Source organism: Macaca thibetana, chromosome 11, assembly GCF_024542745.1.
Source record: "Macaca thibetana thibetana isolate TM-01 chromosome 11, ASM2454274v1, whole genome shotgun sequence".
In the NCBI taxonomy this organism is placed as follows: domain Eukaryota; kingdom Metazoa; phylum Chordata; class Mammalia; order Primates; family Cercopithecidae; genus Macaca; species Macaca thibetana.
In genome coordinates, this window is record NC_065588.1 from 99,746,319 (window position 1) to 99,769,476 (window position 23,158).

The window sequence follows — 23,158 nt, forward strand, 5'->3', positions numbered from 1 at the left end:
GTCCTTCCTGCCTGTTACTACATGATGCACTCCTATTCAAACTTCAAGACCCAAATTAATTATTTATTGCCTTCATTGTGAAATCTTCCCCCAAAACTCCAGAAGGAATTAGTCATTCCCTTCCAAGTTGTGAGAGGCTTTTATGCTGACATCTACTATAGTGCTTGTCTCCCTCCTAAACAGTAACCACCTTTACTTTGCCATGTCATCATGCTCTATGTACTATAGGTTGTAGGATATGGCATGCACTGTGCTGCATTAAACTTTTCAGCTCCAACAGCTAACACAATGTATGGCACTGTGGAAATAATTAATTCAGGGTCCATTAGCCAGAGATGGCTCCAGCACCTTGAGTTCCAATTAAAACTAAACCCAGAGTGGAATCGTCATAGCCTAGGAATACAAAACAAACTTAACCAATCATTGCATCACCATTCACAACAGCAAAGACATGGAATCTATCCAAATGGCCATGAATGATAGACTGGATTAAGAGGTGCCATGGAATACTATGCAGCCATTTAAAAAAGTGAGATCATGTCCTTTGCAGAAACATGGATGGAGCTAGAAGCCATTATCCTCAGCAAACTACCACAGGAACAGAAAACCAAACACCACATGTTGTCACTTACAAGTGGGAGCTGAACAATGAGAATACGTGGACATAGGGAGGTGAACAACACACACTGGGGCCTGCTGGGGTGAGCAGTGGGAGGCAGAGCATCAGAATAAATAGCTAATGCGTGTGGGGCTTAATACCTAGGTGATGGGTAGATAGGTGCAGCAAACCACCATGGCTCATGTTTACCTATGTAACAAACCTGCACATCCTGCACATCTATCCTAGAACTTGATATTTAATTTAATTTTAAAAAAAGAGGAACCACCCACTAACCTCTAACTGGGGACTTTCTACTTTAGTCAATGAAATATTGTCTTTGTCTTGCTTCCATTAACACCTCATAAATGTTTTCTCCTCTCTCCCTCAGTAGAGCCCCAACCAGTTGCAGTTTGGTGCTGCCTGATTTATGAATTGCTGTCTGCTCAAATAAACTCAGAAATTTAAATGTGCCTAAGTCTATAGATTAACAGCACAGAATTGGGCTCAAAAGACATTAATGGATAACCAGACCTGATCCTTAATTCTGTCTCCCCACAGTTGTGCTTTGTCTCCTGGTTGGCACCTTTTGTGCACCTCATGTTTCTTTGGCTGGTGATATGGTTTGGCTGTGTCCTCACCCAAATCTCACCTTGAATTGTAATAATCCCCACATGTCAAGGGCAGGGCCAGGTGGAGATATTGAATCATGGGAGCTGTTTCTCCCATGCTTTTCTCGTGGTAGTAAGTCTCACAAGATCCGATGGCTGTATAAGGGGTTTCCCCTTTTGCTTGGCTCTCATGCTTTCTCGCTGCCACCAGGTAAGGCATCGGTTGCTCTTCCTTTATCTTCCACCATGATTGTGAGGCCTCCCCAGCCATGTGGAACTGTGAGTCCATTAAAGCCCTTTCCTTTGCAAATTACCCAGTCTTGGGTATGCCTTTATTAGCAACATGCGAATGGACTAATACAGCTAGGCTTTTTGTCCCAGCCCTCTCTGTAACACCAGCTATGCCCAGGAGCCGTTTGACAACTTTGCACCTCAATAGCACCCACATCTCTCATGGCTCTCCAGCACAGCCCCAGTTAGTCATCCTGACACATGTGCAAACCTGGAAGGAAAAGGAAGATTACCTTCCATAGGGCACTCCTCGACCATTGGGATATGGGAGCTGATTTTTAGAATGCCCCCCTCTTTCATGCCTCAGGAGACTATTTCGAAGTATATTCTGCACAACTCTTCAGAGAGTCCCCAACAGGATTGTGTTCCTATTGCCCTCAACAGTAACCAGCTAATAATACACCCTTGGATGGGCTTTCACTCCCTGCACCTTGAAATTACTTCCCAAAATGTATTGCCTGCAAACAAGTCCTCATCTCAGACTCTACTAAGATGCAAGTCCACAATGGTTTAGATGGCAGAGGAAATTACACACGGGAACCAAACTTCCACAGTCAGAGGCTGCACTGCTAGACTCAACAGGTCAGCCTGGAAACAAGCCCCATTGTTACAGGATTATGGAAGGAGACGGTGTCTAGCATGCTCTGTGGCAAGTAAGCACAAACCTAGAAGTCCCAAGGAAGGAAAAAAGTCCCAAGATTGAATGATGTCAGTCTGAAGGGCCATCTCTGTGCAGCAAGGCCATCTGCTGCATCTAACTTAGCTTAATATCAATAGCTAACATAAATGAGCCCTCTCTTATAAAGATGCTCATCTATAGTTAGAATTTAATCCTTTTGGACTCGTAGGTCCCAGTCACTTGGCGGTCTATGGAGCTATTGTGGGAGCTCACAATAATTTATATATGCATCATATCTTGTCTGGAGAGGGAATAAATGTCTCATCATTTCTTTGGACAGCCTATGTGTATACGTGCTGTTTCAATTCATCAAATAAAAACTCATTCTAAAAATGTTACTGATTTTTTTATAGCTTTCGGCCATTATATATCTTCTCTATCAATAATAGTATCCTCGTTTAAAGGGTATCTGCAAATTACATTAACATTAGAAAGGGATCCTCATATTCCAAAACTTTTATAACACCTGTTTTAAGTGATATTAAAATAAAACATTGCTGTAGTTGCTTAATGATAGCTTCTAAACATCAAGTGTCTATATATACGTATATAATTTATATATACGTGTCTATAGACACTACATTTATATGAGTGTTTATATATACAGTGTCTATATATAGATTTATATGAGTGTCTATATATAGATGTGTCTATGATTTACATTTATATGAGTGTCTATATATAGATGTGTACATATATACATGTATATATACTCTATATATGTATATATATGTAGTGTCTATATGTAGACACTCGATGTTTAGAAGATATCATTAAGCAATGACAGCATTGCTTTATTTTAATATCACTTAAAACAGTGATTTTAAGTGATATTTTAATATCACTTACAACAGGTGTTATAGAACTTTTGGAATATGAGGTTCACTTTCATATATATATATATCGTGAATCTTTCAATAACCCCATAAAAGAGGTATTATTAGTTCCACTTTAAAAGTAAGCAAACAGATTCAGAATGTGTAGGGAACTTGCCCAAGACCATAGAGATAAGTGTTGGAATTAAGACCAGGATGGAGGCCTGTGAGCCCTTCCTGTCACCATCATTCACTCACTGAATAGGCATGTTGGGGACGTGTGGGGACATGCCAAGTGCTGTGCACTTTGGGTAAAGCATAGTCATTATCCAACCCTTGCTCCTGGAAAAATTTTCCTTCTGCCACAGTTTAATTCAATTATTCTTCTTGCTCAGCTTAAGTGGGTTTAAGGTGTAACAGAATCTGACCTTCTTTAGCTTCTTTTCACAGCCCCTAAGACGCATTCTGCCTATCCTTTTGCAAGGATTTCTTGCTCTTTTATCACCTGTTTGTTCTCTGGCCTCTAGTTCACCTACAAAGAAAGATTAAAGGGGAGACAAACTCAGTTATTTGAGTCTTTCCAGCTGCCCCAATTTCTTCCTTCTGCCAGGGAAGAGAGCTTGGTCCTATAAGGAGGAATCAAAGAGTTGGCAAGAACAGATTCCCATCGTTTCCAGCCACACTGCCTTGAGGCACACAGAGGTGGCAAAAAAAAAAAAAAAAGTGCCTGGTCAGGTTTTCTGTGTGTGTCCTTTGTGTTCCAAAACCAGAGATACCTGCTTCCCAAGCCTCCACATGCCTTCTCCGTTAGCACCAAGCACAGCTAAACCCTGGGCAAGCCCTGCCTGTAAAATACCACCAGGGAACAAACCCAGCAACCTTGTCATTTATCAGAATGATGATCAGCCCAGCAACAGTCAGGCCGGACCAAATCAACTTCAAGTTATTTGAAATGTATAATCCATTAAGTAAATTGATCTGTCACAATGCCCTGGGTCATTCCCTGGCAAGGTAGCCTATGATGAATAGCTGCTAAGGGGCAGAACATAGGTAGTATTCATCTATGAGGTCCATCAACAGATAGACTGCAAATAAGTGCCAAGACAGTTACAGGACACCTCCAGGAAGCACTTTCAGGCATGCCTTGATATCACAGTGACAAGAAAAGTTCAGTATCACAGGACCTGCAGCTGGTTTTGATCAGAGTTGTCTTCTCCTGACTCCAGGCAATGCTGTCACAAAACATGCCTGGCTCAGCTAAATTGGAAGTTGTTCTTTTTAGGGTTTTTTTTGTGGGGGGGGGGCAGGTCTGGGGAGTTTTTTGTTTGTTTTTTGTTTGTTTTGTTTTGTTTTGTTTGAGACAGGATCTTGCTCTGTCACCCAGGCTGCAGTTGGCGCAATCTCAGCTCACTGCAGCCTCAACCTCCTGGGCTTACGTGATCCCCCTGCCTCAGTCTTCCAAGTAACTGGGACTACAGGCATGCGCCACCAGATCCAGCTAATTTTCTTTCACTTTCTATAGAGATTGGGTGCGGGGAGGTCTCCCTATGTTGCCCAGGCTGGTCTTGAACTCCTGGACTCAAGTGATCCTCTTGCCTCTGCCTCCCAAAGTAGTAGGATAACAGACATGAGCCACCACACCTGGCTGGATGAAGTTCTTGAGTCTTAAAGAAGCTGAGTGACAAATGCCTTGTGACCCCACAATGTAGCTCCTTTAGGAATCCATCTCAATGAAAGCAAAGATTTGGCTACAGGTTGTTTCCTAGAGTGTTATTTGTGGATGATGTTGATGATGGTGATGATGGATCAAGCTTGGCACTGATCCAAGCACTTCATGTATATTAACCCAAGTTATCTTAACAGCAACCCCCTGAAGTAAAATATTATTATTAGCAGTATTGTCATAATTCATTGTAGTAACCCCATTAGCAAAATATTATAATTATCAATATTATTATAAATAAAGTATTATTATTACAACTTTACAAATGAGAAAACTGAAACCTACAGCAGTCAAATAATTTTTTTTAAACCTCTGCAATTATTAGTTTATTAGTATCATCCAGGACTCAGATGTTCAGTATTCCTCCTGAAATTACATAAACAAATGCAAATGGAAAGAATCCAAGTCAAAATTATATAACAAAACAGCACTCCATCACAAAAGTGTGTAAAATTACAAGAACGCTATTTTAAAATACTGGCACTTTAAGAAAATGATAATCTCGAAAACCACAAAATTGCCAAATTGTTCCCTAAACTGCTAAGCAGATAATGACTAATGAGTTTGTTTTGTAAAGAAAAATCATTCAAATAAATTGAATAATTCATATTGAGATGCAAAGTTTAAGTGTCTTCTTTCCTCCTATCTACTTGGATTTATAAAGCGGCAAACCATAATATAGGAAAATATACCCTATTTTGAATGAGGCATCTTCATTTTAAAAGCTGGCCCAATTAATTAAAAATACTTGTAATGGAAAATCTCGTTTCCTGAGCAGTCCATATTGAGATAAATGGGAAAAGACATCTATAGCCAGCATTTCATAGTCTTCACTGAGACTAATGTCAACAAAAAATTTCATATGGCAGTCTTGTATTTTAAGCTCACACTTTTGGGGATACATTCTCAGGTCTTCTTTAATGTGGGAACTGCAAAATATAACTGCCATTACATGGTAATGGGAGTTAAAGAATAGAGTCCTCATGTAAAGGTTAGAACATACTTTTCTATTAGTCCTTCAAGGACAGATTTTCAAAATGTTTGACTCTAACAATCCCATGCTTTGAGTAGACTGATTACTCTTCAGTTTGTAAATGTAAGTGGGCTATGTGAAATTTCTTAACTGATCAAGATTTTCGATGTTCAGTTATGGATGAAAACTATCTCAACTTAACTTTACCCCCATTATGGTACGCAGGGTGTGTAGACAAAAGCTTTTTACTAGCTAACTATATGAAAGGATAAACACTGTAATAATTCATGTGATTCAAAATGGGCAAAAGCAAAAGACTAGCTTCCCCTCAAGAAGAAAAATTTCAGACCTATGAAAAGGACAATACTAATTTAAAAAATTGTATTTACTTAGAAGCATTCAGAATGTCAACAAAACAGCTGCAACTTTTTTTTTTTTTTTTTTTTTTTTTGCAATTACAGAGTGGTATTCAGTTAACAGAACAACAATTATTTCGTATAAGCTGCATCAGAGACAACTGAAGATGAAAAAACTACCATCCCCATATATAACTAATTTGTGCTGTGCACCAACAAGAACCTGCTTTAAATTTCCATGCCAATTTACAACCCCCATAATGTACCAGGCAAGGTTAGTGGCTATTGAAAATACCACCGGGACAGGGCTATCTAAAGACACATTCGGTAGTGTGTTGACTATACAAAAAAAGACACTGTACAGTTTAAAAACAAATCTTACACAGCCTTACATTTCAATTTTTTTCTTTAAAAGGAGTGAGTTGTGTACAGGGGGGTTAAATGCTTTATAGACAAGAAAAAAAACTGCGCTAGAACCAACTTATTCATCATCATCATCTTCTTCATCTTCATCTTCTTCATATTCCTCCTCCTCCTCATCCTCTTCATCTTCCTCCTCTTCCTTCTTTTTCTTGCTTTTTTCAGCCTTGACAACTCCCTTTTTTGCTGCATCAGGCTTTCCTTTAGCTCGATATGCAGCAATATCCTTTTCATATTTTTCCTTCAGCTTCACAGCCTTGTTTTTATAAGGCTGCTTGTCATCTGCAGCAGTGTTATTCCACATCTCTCCCAGTTTCTTCGCAACATCACCAGTGGACAGGCCAGGATGTTCTCCTTTGATTTTTGGGTGATACTCAGAGCAGAACAGGAAGAAGGCCGAAGGAGGCCTCTTGGGTGCATTGGGATCCTTGAACTTCTTTTTTGTCTCCCCTTTGGGAGGGATATAGGTTTTCATTTCTCTTTCATCACGGGCCTTGTCTGCCTTTGCCATACCTTCAAATTTCCCTTTCTCTTTAGCAGACATGGTCTTCCACCTCTCTGAGCACTTCTTAGAAAACTCTGAGAAGTTGACTGAAGCATCTGGGTGCTTCTTCTTATGCTCCTCCCGACAAGTTTGCAAAAAAAAATGCATATGATGACATTTTGCCTCTCGGCTTCGTAGGATCTCCTTTGCCCATGTTTAGTTATTTTTCCTCAGCGAGGCACAGAGTTGCCCAGTGCCCGTCCGGCTTTCACTTGCCCCGGCGCTGTCTCTATGGAGCTCAATGTACTGCAATGGCTGTGAGAGCGGGAGCCAGACGCAGCCTCCTCACTTTCTCCGCTCTGTCCAAATAATTTTGTCAATATGATGCAGCCAGTAAAAACAATCTGCCAGACTGGGCACAGCGGCTCACATCTGTAATCCCAGCACTTTGAGAGGCCAAGGCGGGTGAATCATGAGGTCAGGAATTCGAGACCAGCCTGGCCAACAAGGTGAAACCCCGTCTGTACTGAAAATACAAAAATTAGCTGGGCATGGTGGTGGGCACCTGTAATCCCAGCTACTAGGGAGGTTGAGGCAGGAGAATCGCTTGAAATCAGAAGGCAGAGGTTGCAGTGAGACAAGATCGTGCCACTGCACTCCAAGATCACGCTACTGCACTCCAGCCTGGGCAAAAGAGTGAAGTTCTGTCTCAAAAAAACAACAAAACAAAATCTGCTTTCAGAGACTGCTCTCTTAAGTGTCTCTGCTAGTTGCAAGAAACCAATCACCCAGGTATGTTTTATCTTTCAACTATGTAGAGTTTTCAACTTTATTCCCTTTAATCCTCAAGAAAGAATGATAGGGAATCCATAACAATATTTCTGCAATAAAATTACCACATTAACTTTGAGATGAAATAATATAATCTTCAGGCAAATAAAGCATTATTTGCCTTTTCTAAGCATATTTAAGCTACTCTGGTTGTCAGAAACCGGAACTCAATTCTTAAAATCAGTATGCACTATGGAAAGCCGTGTGATTTGGTGACGTCTCTATCATTGCATGAGTTGTCTGGTTTTAGTTGATGGAGTGAAAAGAACAAAATGTAAACTAATGTAACTCAAGGCTTTGGGGTAAGTTTGAGCATATGTGTCATTATTTCATCGTATTCCCAGGAGAACACTAGGAGGTGTACATGATTAGTCCCATTTGCAGAGGTAGGAAAGAAAGGCTTAGAGAGTTAAGTAATGTTCCCTATACTCTGAACTGAATTGTTTCTCCCCGAAATTCATATGTTCAAGCCCTAACCCTCAATGTGACTATGTTTGGAGCAAGGAAATCATTAAGCACCAGAAAGCTAAATCCTGACATGCTCGCTCTCCATGTGCACAGAAAAAGCCTATGTGAAGACACGGGGAAAAGGAAGCCATTAACGAGGCAAGAAAAGAGCCCTCAGCAAGAACTGAATCAGCTGGCATTTCAGTCTGGGACTGCTAGCCTCCACAGCTTTGAGAAAATAAATTTATATTGTTAAAGCTGCCCAATGTGCAGTATTTTGTTATAGCAGCCTGAGAAGACAGATACATTCAAGGTCACACAGCTACCAAACAGTAGAACAGAACCGAAACTCATGCTTTCTTCATTGCATCAGGCTGTCTGTATTTGGCATTAGTGGTTCCCATTCAACAGCAGTTACTTTTCTTCTTTCTTACTTAGAGAACCCAATTGACTTCTGGCAGCCTATAGGCTGGTCCTCTTCTTCTTGTCAGGGATTAAATTCGGTATATGTTGTAATTTGGGCAATGAGATGGGAAGCAAGTCCGCTGAAAGGCTTCTGAGAAAGATTTCCTTATCAAAAAAATTTAGAAAGAAATGGTTTCTTTTCTGCCACCGGACATGAACATGTCTGCACTTGAAAGCTGGATCTGTGGCAGCCACCTTGTAAGCATGAGGGGGTTACTCTGAGGGAAAAATGCTAAAGACTACAGAATGATGAGATGGAAGGAATCTTGTCATTTGTCCCCTTCAAATCTCATGTTGAAATTTGATCTCTAATGTTGGAGGCGGGGCCTAATGGGAGGAGTTTGGGTCATGGAGGCAGGCCCCTCATGAATAAATTAGTGCCCATCAGGTGCTTGTCGACATTATAGAGCTTCTACAGAAACCAACTTGGAGTTTCCCTCATTCTGACATATTGTTGGTGAGCTATAAGTCCTCTTATTGTTCATGCTATCATGAGTAGTGTTTTCTCTTCCTTTCTGGTACTTTCTATTCCTTCCTTCCTGACTGATACGATCAGTATTTCAAGCCTACAAACACATAGCTATGCAGATGTCTCTGAAGGAACTATAAATTCCCAGTTAGGCTTGCAGCTTCTCCTCCACATCTCTCAGGGGGCCAGAACCTGAACCACCCATGACTAGGATTTCACCCCTCCTCAGTGTGTGCCTTCACAATGTTAGAATTTGTTTATGCTGATACGAAATCCAGTGTTTGTTACCAGCTGGTCCTATTTCTACCTACTAAGCAAATATCATCTCTGTTCTTTAACTTTTAAGTTTATACAATGAAGGCATGTCTGAACTGAGCTCTGGGTTTAGACAATGGGATAAGTAAAATAGAGTCCTTGCCCCATTAATTATTCGTAATTTTCACAACAGCCATTCAGATTTTGAAGGATGCTATCATACTTTCTATCCCCAAATTGTCAGTTCCCCAAAAATATAGACTTTATTTATACTTCTTTGCAATACTGGCTTATTATAGGCATGTAACAGATTTCATGGGTTGAATGAATCAATGAATGAATGGTAGAAGAAATGGAACATTTAACAAATGCCAAACACAGGGAGATATATATATATATATATATATATTCTGCTCATGAAAGAAGCCAGAAAGAGAAGACATAGATATAAGAAAAAAATGGAGAAAGCAAGAGACAAAGTTCAATTAGGCCCAACCAGTGTCATATAGCTTATAAGTAGTATTTGAAACATGAATTGGCATAAAGGAGACTATAGTCAAGGGAAAATTCTGTTGTCTGATGCTATAGTTTGGATGTTTGTCCTTTCCAAATCTCATGTTGAAATTTGATCCCTAATGTTGGAGGTGGGGCCTATTGGGAGGAGTTTGGGTCATGGAGGGGACCCCTCATGAATAGATTAGTGACCACTTGGTGCATGGTGAGGGAGTTCTTGCTCTGTTAGTTCTCCAGAGAGCTGGTTGTTAAAAAGAGCCAGGCAGCAACCCCTCCTCTCTCTTGCCCCCTCCCTAACTTTGTGTTCTCTTTGCACGCCAGCTCCCCTTCGCCTTCCGCCATGAATGGAAGCCACCCAAGGCCCTCACCAGATGCCTAATCTAGAACTTTTCCAGACATCAAAATCATGAGCCAAATAAATTTGAATTTTTTCCTTATAAATTACCCAGTTTCCAGTATTCCTTTATAGCAACACCAAAGGAAGATGCCCACTTTGCGCCAAATACCACACCAGATGCATTCACAGACATTCTTCTACTTAATCCTCTAATAACTGTTCAGGACAAGTATTGTCCATGTTTTAGACAATGAGGAAACCAAGGCTCAGAGAAGTTCAGAAACATGTTCAAAATCACACAGGCAGTGAGGGGTAGGGCAGAGATTCAAACTTTTTGGTCCCTGAACCCATGTTGTTTCTACCATTCAATGTTCCCAAAGTAGTATAACAGTGTGCACCCAAAACAACAACAAAAAAACCACCATTGCAAACTATACCATGGTTTTACGGAAAGCAATAAATGCCCATCCTCCAGGTACCTGAGCATGACTTAAAAGTAGGGGGTGAATCCTGTCCACGTGTCAGCATCTGGTGTCAAATCATCCCAATGAACAGTAGTACAAGATCTCAACCTTTGGTTTCACTTATTTTACTCATCTCTTTACCACTATTAATAGCCACAAATAGTAAATTCTAATGGAGCCCATAGGATTGCTTTTAAATAAGCAAGGATTTAACTCAAAGGAGGATTTCCTCAGCATGTAATGCCTGAGATGTTAGACTTTGTCTATTCCTGTAAATGCTGTAGCAGCTCTGCATTAAGCTTCTCACAGCTAACTGCTTTTGGGGTTAATGAACTATTTCAACTGTGCGTCAGCTCCTCCTCCCTTCTCAGGATACCCGTTGCCACATAAACACACCATTCTGAACAATACCACCTTATAAGCAGATGGTGTTGAATTAGCACAATAATCCACAGGTCTGAGCTGGCAGCAGGAGATAGTCAGGGATGGTGGGATTTGAGAATTTGAGCTCTACAGACTGTTCAGGTCTCTCTGGAGTATGTTACAGGGTATGAGTTCGGCGCTTCAGAACGCTGGCAGCTGTGATAAATGCATTTCCACTGATCATTTCAACCTGCAATTTGCAACATCTGATTCCTTTTATGAGGTTTAGCTATTTCAATGGTGAGACAAAATCAACCTCTCACTTGGGCTTTGAATTTTCATCATTTTTGAACTTGTTCCCCTTACCCCCAAAGAGATTTCCAAAATTTCCCTTTCAGCTGCCCTTCTTCCCCCATACTTCATTAGATAGCATTCCCCCATGACACTTGCAAAATTCTCCCCAGATACCCAAAGAATGGGACTTAGAAGTGTATTTCTTAATCGCCCTGTCTTCATTTTGCTTCAGTCAATACGCTTAAGGCACAAGTTATTAAAATGTGTATTACTGACTTGACTTTAGGCTTTGAAACTACAAAGAAGTCTTCTCTTTAAACAGCTAGTGGAGACTGCTGAAAATAATAAGGCCCAGGATGGGAAAATTTCCATTTCATCCTTTTTTAGAGATTCCTCTGAAAAGAGAAGATAAGCTGTGCCAGAAAATAAAAGTTACCAGGAAGTATCTGCAGAGTGTTCCTGGAGGCAGTTCTCCTCTGGAATCCGAACTGTCAGCTGCACATGGAGCCCGGCTGACTTATGAAGAGCGTGATGTGGGATGGTTTGGTATTCTGCAAAGGCAGTGGCTTGTGTTGGGGGCCAAAGTGTGCTGGAGACTTTGGGGTCTGCCAGGCTTTCACTCTCTCCAGATCGCCCCTGCCTCCCAGCAGGAGCTGACCCAGGCTTAGAAAAGGTTAACTAGCACAAACAGCCATCATTTGTGACGAGTGGGAAAGCCCCATGTGTTGCCCCAGCTTCTCATTATGAGGCATGAGGGGTGGGTTTTCTCTGTTATTCAGACGGTTGGCACAGGGTAAATACCCAGCATGCTTCTGCTTTAGGAACTGGAAGGGCCTGTCTCCCAGCAAGTGTTCAGGGGGGATAAAACCCACGCCATCGGAAACCCTCCTATTGGTGAGATGGGGGAGGTGAGGGGTGAAGGAGATAGGGAAAGAAGTTGGGTGCAGAATCACTCTTCAGTGTGTGCTGAATAAATTCGTTCACCTAGACCTAATTGGTTCAAATGCTCTATTTTCAGACCCCATCTGCTTACCTCAAGGAAAGTTTGGGGAACAGCTCCGTCCTATTGTGAGCCCATCATTTTGCAAATCTATTCCCGCCAGAGCTCTCATTATAACAGATGTCAGCAGAGGAATCTGAGCTGTCAGGGAACTGCTGACCATGAAAAGGAGGGGCAGAGGCAAGAAGCGATGCAAACAAAACAGTCGCCCCCATGACACACATAAACAGGAATGTTTGTCACAATATTTTCCCACATTGCCCAACAATTCCAGGGGACATATTTTGAAAAGAAAAAGGGGGAAACATCACTGTAAGACTAATGAGGCAGAATCTATCAAGTTCATCTCCTCCAAGTTGAAGGATCTGTAACCTAGTCCTAAAATTGTCTTTCTCTGCAATGAAAATTGATGCATATGTATTCCCCACAAGAGAGTTTCTTGATGACATTAAAAATAATGTGCCAGCTAACTTTTAGGCTGGGCAGCAGTGTAGAGAGCTTAAGCCTCCATTTTTTTAATTTTTTTTTCTTTTTATAAACCCTGCCACATCCTGAGTTGTGATCAAAAAGGGGCCTAAAATTGTGCGTGTGGTAAGGAGAGCACAATTTCTTACTAGCCCTACCCTCCTGTCAGAATGTTAGGATAATCCATGAAGCCTGCGTATAGCAGTAGCACAGAGTCAAGGGCTGTTTCCCTTCAGAACAGTTTTCTAATCTGGGTCTTCTGTTGTCAAAAGAAAGCAAAGAGTTGGGTCTTGGAACCAGAGATATTGAGATCACTGAATTTCCTCCCTGCTCATGATTTCAGAGGTTTGAGTAGCAAGTCCTTTTCATTACATTTTGGGTAAGAGAATATTAACCTGGTAAATATTAAAAATTCGCATTCATCAAAATATATTAATTCCTAGAATCGGAGAGACCTCTCAAAATTCCCACCCAGTATTAAAGCCCATCAGTGATTTTGTTTAAAGACCAAGGAAGGCCCTGGCAATATTTCCAGATTGACGCTTCAGTTGGTAACACAGGTTCTTCGCTGAAGACAAATCCCTTCTAAAAGGGCATGCTGGTTCTTTAAGAGTTTTGCTTTAACCTAAACTTTAAAAACTGCATTATGAAGCATTGTGGGATGACAGTTTACATATAACTTCGATTACAATCTTTGTTGGCTTTTTTCTGTTTTTAAGACCAAATGATTAAGGCAGACTCTGGTGCGATGGCCTATCTGTAAAGCCTTAACATGTCACATATACACACCTTTAAATAAAAATTCCTTGCTATCATGTCCTGCTCTATGCCTCAAAGAAACTCACCTAACTTTTATGCAAGGCAGCCAGGCAAATGTTAATATCTCCATTTTATAGTTGAAGAAACTGAGACACTCAAAGGACAAAAGTTTAAAACTACGTCTTCTGACTCTAACTCCTGGTGCTTCCCCCTACACCCTGTGTATAAAAAGCTCCATAATTTTTCACACCCATCTGCATGATGGATTCCGTGCAGCCGTGAAAAACCAGGTGAGAAAATAATATGTATTAAAGATGGGAAAATGTTTATAACATACAAAGTGGAAACAATCTAGATACCAAAAGTGTGTATGGTATGATCTCAATGTGTTTTAGAAATTGACTTATTTATACGCTTTGATTAGAAATATGTACAAAATATTGATTATGGTTGTCCCTGAATGGTGACCATTTTACTTTCTCTTTTATAGCTACTTTGTATTTAAAACATTTTATACAAGAAAATTATAAAATAATATTGTGCCATCTGGAAAAAAACATGTATTTGATTGGCAGTATATATCACAAATAATGTTCTAAACTAAAGAAAATTTAATAAGAAAGAAAAATAGCTCTATTTTACTTTGTTTAATTCTCAACTTCTGACACAATTATGTAGAATATTTTTGACTCTCAGATCTATGACCTCCATGACAAAATCAAACACTGTCCTGTGCCATTTGCATGATATGCTTATTAAATTACCATTAGTATGTGTGACCTACTAACTGTATGATGAAATATAGAAAAATGAGGATGACCGCTGTAACCGTTACAGAAGTGTCAGGCTTGCCAGCCTCCTCTAACAACAGCGGCAGACACAGAGTCGAGTCTTCAAAGAGGTCACATCAAAATGCCCCTGCCCCACAGGCAAGGTGAAGCACGGATCACAGAGACAACGGGGAATTGTGTTTCTGCTGGCATGACTGGAACCAATGCCAATCACACAAAAGTTCACCCTACAGTTCAGTCCTTGACAGAATGTGATTCCTTTCAGACTCGTTCCACCAACAGAGTGAGTTTCTAAACATTCTCTGGCTGCATTTCATAATACTAAACGATATAAATGAATATTTAGCCAAGAGCATTAACTTTTTGCAACAATGGTGGTTATGTCCTCTAACTCAATAATTGCTATACTTACCAAATACTATGGGAATTCGTCATTGCTGAAAACAGCAAATTCGTTTTGGGGAACTTGAATTTTCTTATATTGTCCCTTTCCAGACAGGAATTCATTCTGGCAGTATAAAGTTGAATATTGCTAGTACCCCAGAAGACCTTCCAGCTAATCTGATTCTCCCTGGTTCAGTATCTTCAACAGCTACTGTGGTCTTTCTGGTTGCTCTCATCCATTGTGCTTTTGGTCCTTATGGGTCTCAGCTCAGACACATTCTCTCTCTGGTCCCAATTTTCCACAAAAATGTCCTCTGGATGACCCCCGGCTCTACGTAAACAGTAAAACTGCCATGCCAGGCATGGTCTGGGGAACCAAAGCACACACTGTACTCAAGATAGTTAATGTTCTGAAGCTACTTTTGAAAGCAACATTTTCTCAGCGTTTGCAGCACATATTTTATGTTGAAATATATGAAATTGACATTTTTGTCGGTCAAAAATGGTCAAATGTCTGCAACTTGATTTTGATGATTCACACAATATTCACCAAGCTACAAATTTTCAAGCCAGATTACAATCCACTAAAAATGCATAACATAGGTTTATATGCTATTCTCCTTCTTCTTGATAAAGATAACCTTTCAACAACAGCACTTTCATGGGCAGAGAAATGCTTTGTGTGGAGTCACTGCCTAGGTTTAAACACTAGCCCAGCACTTACCAGTAGTGCAGTCTTGGGCAAGTCTTAATTTCTCTAAGCCTCAGCTTCCTCATCTGCAAAATGGGGATAATATACTACCTGCTTCATGCGGTCATTGTACAAATGAAATGAAGTATATTAAGCGCTTAGCCCCATGCTTAGGCATACAGTGAGTGCTCAACAAATTAAATTCTTCAATTCAATCAACAAAAATAGATTCAGGACCTATATCTCTGAAAATACTTATCCTCATTGAACTTACATTCTTGTGGGCATTATTGTCTTATCAAAATTATTGGATGGCAATTTAAAATTGTTTCATAAACCAAAAATACCTGCCAATCACTGCCTAAAGGTAGAGTTAAATTCAAATAAATACCACAGAAATTCTTCTGAGGCTCACATGCTTACATGCTTTGGAAGAGAAGAAAGGGAAGAAAATGTTGAGATACATCGTAACTACCACTGTTTTCCTATTTCTGCAATTATGCTGTCGACTACATGCCAAGTGAGACTCACGGGATCCATGACCCATAAAAGGAATCCTCAGTACTGCTTTCTGGGTATGACTCTAGCCTCGGATATAAAGAGCTGGGCATGGATCTTCAGTCCCAATCTTGTGTCACAAGTAGAATGAATGAGTTCATTCATTCATTCCACAAATATTTACTTTGCATTTACTATGCCCACGTCACTGTCCTAAAGATACAGCAATGAAAGGAGACTGTCTTCTTTCTTCAAGAAACTTACCATATGATTGGAGAAAATGTGAATGAGTAAGCAATTACAGTAACTGGTAATAAGTGGGGTGAGACAATTCTATATGGGCCTCTCACATCTCTGCATGTCTTGCAAGCAGAAGCACTAACTTACCCTTTTGCTCAGACTATCTTTTCATAAATGTTTGTATAGCCAACAGCCTGGCAAGACAGAAATAGGATTTCCCCTGAGAAGAAAAGGCCAGTCTGTTTACTGTTCAGTATGATAAAGATAATATCTTTCCCTGGGGTGTTTGTTTGCAACCCAATAAGAAAGATTCAGGTTCTCTAAGCTCGGGGTTCCTTTCCTGTAATACAACCACAACACGTGCAAGTATCACCTGGCCCTTATTATCTCAACCTGTGGAGATTGAGCTCAGGAAATCAGGGCAAGAAAGCAGCGATACTTTGGCAACTGTTATTTCTTTGAACAGTAATCCTTCCTTTGTCTCTGACCCAAGAGACTTGTATCCTCTGCCAGAATGTGGGAGACTATGGCAGGCCAACATTTTGGAGTAATCTTCCCAGAAAGGAGGGATCGAGAAGCTAAATCCTGACAGCTTGGTGCAGTTCACATAATAAAGGGGAAGGAAAGTTTCCTCAAATGGAAAGAATAGTGTTATAACAAGACTGGGTATGGTAGGCCCATTCAGGGAACTGTGAGACATTCAAGACTGAAGTATAAAATATAAGCATGGAGAAAGCACAAGAATGAGGCTACAGAAGTCAGTAGATCATGGGAGCCTTGTGTGTTAGGCTAAGGAGGTTATATGTTATTCTAAGGGCAAGAGAGACTCTTCAAAGGGTTTTAAGTAGGGAGGTAATATATCAGATTTATTCTTCAAAAAAATCAAAAGAGCTATCTCCTGGAGAATGGATTGGAGAGAGGCAAAGCTGGAGGATGAGATGCTATATGAAGCCATAGAAATAATCTAGGCAAGACATGTTGAGGACATGAACTCTGTAAATAGCAGTGGGAATGGAGAGAAGTAGATCTGTGAGATAATAAGAAACTTTTTATTTTTAGATGGGTTCTTACTTTGCTACCCAGGCTGGAGTGCAGTGACACTATCTCAGCTCACCACAACTTAGACTGCCTGTTCTCAAGTGACCCTCTCACCTTAGGCTCCAGAATAGCCAGGACCATAGGCATATGTCACCACCTCCAGCAAATTATTTTTTATTATTTGTAGAGATGATCTCTTGCTATGTTGCCCAAGCTGGTCTTGAACTCCTGGCTGCAAGCAGTCCTCCTGCCTTGACCTCCCAAAGTGCTAGGATTACAGGCATGAACCATCATGCCTGGCTAATAATAAGGAATTGTAAGAATGAATTGATTGATAGTTGGTGGGTTGGTTGGATTGGAGGTGGTTGGTTGGATTGGGAGTGGTTGTGGGGACTAGTTACATGTCAAAGATGAGAGTCAATGATGAGCCTCCGTTTTCTAACTTTAAGCAACAAAGTAGATGATGGGACCATTCTCTGAGAGAGGAACACAAGAGTAAGGGTGGTTGGGGGGTGATTTAGATCTGCACATCTTGAGTTTGAAATGTCTTTGGCTCGCTAAGTGGTAATGTCAGGTAAAGAGAAAGGTATGGGTGTCGCTCTCAGGAAACAGAACTCGGCTGAGGTTTAGGCTTAGGAATATTTAACATATAGATGTCAATTGAAGCAATGGCCATAAATGACAGCAGCCAGGGAAAATATACAGAACGAAAAGATAATAGCGTAGAGGATGGCACTTTGGAGACAACACCTTAAAGATGAACTCAATAAGGAGTAAGAAGTGGGCAAAAAGGATGAGACCATCCCTCCCCCAGACTTCACATGTCCAACAGCTGGGGTCAAAGAGAAGGCTGCCACAAGCTCTTGGCAAGAAACCAACCCCAACGTCTGTAGCCTGATGACCACCACTGCATTTGAGACAGAAGGACCAATCTCATTATGACCTTTCTCCTTTTCTCCGTTTGCTCATGTCACTCTCCAAAAGAAGCCCTTGGTGCCCAGATGACTCCCCGTCTTTTAAACTTCCATCCCAATAAATGCCACCTCATCAGCAAGGCCTTCCCTTACCACCCTTAAAATTCTAGTTTCTCCTATATGTTACACCCCTTTTTATTTTATTTATTATATAGTGTTTATTACTGTCTAACATGCTGTATTGTCTACCTTTTAAATTTGGCGATTGTCTGTCTCTTTCGGCTAGGAAGAAAACCCCATGAAAGCAGGGGGATTTTTTTAAATTGTATTCACTACTCTTTCCCCAGGGCTTAGTATAGTGCCTGACCCAATGCTCATTCTCAATTACAATTTTCTGAATGAATGAATGAATCTGAAGGGTATGGTATTTCATTTTGTTAGAAATAAAAGTTGGTGTTTTTGATTTATGTTTCCTTTAGTAACGACAACTTCCAGCTCTAGCACAGAAGAGGAAGAAATAGAATTTTCCAGAAAATCTCAAAGATACCCTCCTTCAGAAGGATTGATGAGTGGTTCCATTGTCTGGGGTAGTTATTGCAAATCAGATAGTTTGAGTTCTTCAGATTTATGAAAAAAAAAAAAAACACCTATTAAACCAAGGGATCCCTACTATCATATTCCTTGGAAGAAAGAGAAAACTGTGGTTTGACTTCCATAGAACTAAAATACATCAGAAACAATCTGGTTCAGTAATTCTAGAACTTGCTGACACCAAGAAAGTGGTGACTTGCAAGAGCATTACCAACACAAAACTGCGGCCATAATCAAACACAACCATAATCTTTTGGCAATTCCTAAGCCTTTCCTGTATAGAAGTGCTGAGAAGTGGCTGTAGAGAGGACTGAAAGGGGAGTGCTACAACCTTGGAAGCCAAAGCTGTGGAATCCTCAACCTCCTTTAGCCCTTCCTTCTGAAGGACTGACCTCATCCTCCTTGGAAGAACTAAAGCAATTCTTTATAGCCACAATCTCTAACAAACATGTCATGGGGCTGCTAGAAGCAATAGCAGTAATGGGTTAAGCAGACATGAGGTATCCCCCAACTTAGGGTTTGTAAGCCTTCAGAATAGTTGGATAATATAAAGTTGGCAGCTTCAAGAAAAAGATAATGGATTTCCTGTTAATTAAGCATGAGGCAGTTGTATTTGAAAAAGGGAGATTTGTGGCTGTATTTCTATTATGAATTTGTAAAAAGAAAATTATACCAGTATACCAGTTTTTACAGACACTAAAGGAAGAAACAACTTTATGAAGAAGAGAGTAGTCACCAATATCAAATGCTGCAGAGAAAAAAGCTTAAGTTAAAGCCTTAGAAGTATTTAGTAGATTAAACCACAAGAGATCACTTATAACCTTTTCCACATTCACAGGGAGATTGTGGGACAGAAGCCAGATGAACACGAGATGAAGAAAAACTGGGAGGTGAGAAAGTGAAAATGGAATGTGCATTCTTTCCAAAAAGAATTCTAGTAAAGCAGAAGAGAGATATCTAAGCTGCTAGCTGGAAAGAAAAATGGAATAAAGAAAGGTTTGCTGAAGAGGTAAAAGGTCTGTGCATGTTAAAATACAGATGGAAGAATGCAGTAGAGGGGAAGAGTGTACCAGATACTGTTTACATTTTATTTTATTGACAAGCAGCATTCATCTCCAATCCTTCTATGTTTTTCTCTATCTCAGGGGCTGGATGCCTGGTAACTACACCTCTCAGAGTCCCTTAGAAGGTGTCCATTTAGAGTTCACCAGTGAGAGGCACTGGCACAAAATTGAAAGACAGAAGACAAGTAGAAGTCATTATTGCCTCTGTGGCAACAAAGAATGGCAAAGGATCAGCATAAAGTTTATCAGACCTCCAGGCATCTTCCTGTGAATCATCTACTTGGGTAATTCAACTACTGAGATCATCGGTGGCAATTTCCTATGATTTCTGGATATACTGTTTTTCTGAAAGCTAGTAATGGCTTTTCTGGCCTTTGCCCCCCTCCCACACCCAGCCTTTCCAACAGTTTTGTGAGCCTCCAAGTCCCTGTATTATATCTCTCCTTGCTTGAAATGCCTAGAGTGGTTTCTGCTTTTCTGGCCAAATCTTTATGGATCTAAGGGGATTGAGGAAGCAAGAGAGAGCAGGGCATTTTATGGAATGAGGACATTGAGATAATGGAAGGGGATGAGATTCAGAGTTTGAGTGAAGGGGTGGGCCTTAAAGAGGGGGAGGAGTACTTCTTTATCTCAGAAAAGTGAAGAAGGCAAGCACGAGTACAAATAGAGCAAAATGAAACAGAAGCGCAGGACGTCCAAAAGTTCTGTTCTCTCTCAGAGGTAAGAATAATGATTGCTAACATTTATGGATCCCCTCATACACATCAAACAGAGGTCTAAGGACTTCAAATGTATTAATTCATTTAATGTTTACCATGATGTAATAAACATAATTATTATCACCTCCATATTACAAAGGAGGGAGGCAAAGTACAAAGAAATTGAGTGCAGAGCGAGAATTTGAGTTTAGGCAGTCCATCTCTAGACATGTGTCTGTGCACGTGTGTGTGTGTGTGCGCGCGCACATGAGTGTGTAAAATCAATTGCACAGGCTTGGATTAATATTATGCTTGGTTCTTATTTATTCATTATTTTAATAAGGAAAAACACATATCAACCATCATCCAATACATGAACTTGAATATTGACAAGCTACATCTACCTGTGTGTTTCCTAAGTTCTGTTCCCACGCCTCTCCCCATCTGAAATAATCATTATACTGAATCTTGTCTTCATCACACCTTTACTTTTTAAAATATAGTCTTATGTCATGTATGTACATCCCTAAAATTGTATGTTTAATTATTATTATTACTATTATTATTATTATTATTATTATTATTATTGAGATGGAGTCTCATTCTGTCACCAGGGCTGGAGTGCAGTGATGCAATCTCAGCTCACTGCAACCTCTGCCTCCCAGGTTCAAGCGATTCTCCTGCCTCAGCCTCCCAAGTAGCTGGGATTACAGGTGCCTGCCATGACATCCAGCTAATTTTTTGTATTTTTAGTAGAGACGGGGTTTCACCACATTGGCCAGGCTGGTCTCAAACTCCTGACCTCGTGATTCACCCGCCTCGGCTTCCCAAAGTGCAGAGATTACAGGCACGAGCCACGGTGCCTGACCTGTATGTTTGATTTTAATTTTAATTTTTCTTAACTTTAATAAAAAGGTGACATGCTAAATGTAATATTCTGAGACTTAATTTTTTACTTCATACTTTATTGAACATGAGGTCATGAGGTCACTTTTTTGTTTGTTTGTTTGTTTGTTTTTTCTTGAGATGGAATCTCACTCTGTCACCCAGGCTGCAGTGCAGTGGCGTGATCTTGGCTCACTACAACCTCTGCCTCCTGGGTTCAAGCGGTTCTCCTGCCTCAGCCTCCTGAGTAGCTGGGATTACAGGCACACGCCCCCAGGCTCAGCTAATTTTTGTGTTTTTTGTAGAGACCAGGTTTCACCATGTTGGTCAGGCTGTTCTCGAACTCCTGACCTCATGATTCGCCAGCCTTGGCCTCCCAAAGTGCTGGAATTACAGGCGTGAGCCACCGCGCCTGACTGAGATCATGTTTCTTATCTGCACTTTTCAATTCTTCTGTATTATTACTGATACTTTTCTCTACTTGATCTACCAATTACTAAGAAAGGAGTGTTAAAATATCCCTAGTATGATTGTAGATTTGTCATTTTCTCCTTGTAGTTAGTTTTGATTTTGTGTATTTTGAGGGTATGTTGCTAGGCAAACACACCTTTAGAATGTTTATATTTTTCCTACACATTAAGCCTTTTCTTGTTGTGCAGTAACTTTCATTATTTCTCATAGTGTTTTTTGCCTTAAAGTCTAAAATTATTAATATTGCAGCAGCAGCTTTCTTATGGCCTGCTCTATCATTTCCTATCCATTTATTTCCAATCTTTCTGTATCCTGATGCTTCAAGTTTATCTCTTTTAAATAGCATATGACTGCATTTTTTTAAAACCCTATCTAACAGTCTTTATATTTTAACTGGAACATTTACCACTTAATTTTCTGCAATGACAGCTATATTTGCGTTTTCTTCTGCTATATTTACGTTTTCTTCTATCAGTTTATTTTGTACTCTGTATTTGTCTCACATTTTGTGTTTAGTTTTTCCTTCTTTCTTGCCTTCCTCTGAATTGAATGAATTTTTTTGTTGTTTTTTTTTTGTTTTTTCTTGTTTTTTCTTGTTTGTTTTGTTGTTGTTGTTGTTTTAGATGAAGTCGTGCTCTGTTGCCCAGGCTAGAGTGCAGTGGAATGATCTTGGCTCACTGCAACCTCCACCTCCCAGTTCAAGCAATTCTCCTATCTCAGCCTCCCGAGTAGCTGGGATTATAGGTGCACGCTGCCACGCCTGGCTAATTTTTTGTATTTTAGTAGAGACAGGGTTTCACCATGTTGCCCAGGCTGGTCTCAAACTCCTGAGTTCAGGCAATTCACCTGCCTCAGCCTCCCAAAGTGTTAGGACCACAAGCGTGAGCCACCGCACCCGGCTAATTTTTTTTCTTTATTCTCCTTTGTCTTCTACTGATTTAGAAGTTACAATCACTATTTCTATTATTTTAAAGATTTCCATATAAATTACAGAATTCCCATTTAAGTTGTCATCATCTCAAATTAATCACATGTAGTTATGCTCCCCATAATGACATTTTAGTCAATGGTAGGATGCATATATGAAAGTGGTCCCATAAGGTTTCAATGGAACTGAAAATGTCCTGTCATCTAGTGATGTCATAGCCATCCTAATGTCATAGTGCAACTCATTATTCATGAATTTGTAATGATGCTGATGTAAAGACACCTACTGTGCTGCCAGTTGTATAAAAGCATAGCACATAAAATTATATACAGTACATAATACTTGGTCATGTT

At 40.2% G+C, this 23,158-nt stretch overlaps 1 protein-coding gene across 1 annotated transcript; it reads right to left on the reverse strand.

Annotated features, from left to right (window-relative positions):
* Nucleotides 1-5,015: 5,015 nt before the first annotated feature.
* On the reverse strand, nucleotides 5,016-7,316 carry LOC126930912 (high mobility group protein B1-like). Its single transcript, XM_050748494.1, is given in 2 exon segments — nucleotides 5,016-7,112; nucleotides 7,114-7,316. Coding segments are annotated over 2 exon segments (636 nt in total). The 5' UTR covers nucleotides 7,165-7,316; the 3' UTR covers nucleotides 5,016-6,527.
* Nucleotides 7,317-23,158: the final 15,842 nt, after the last annotated feature.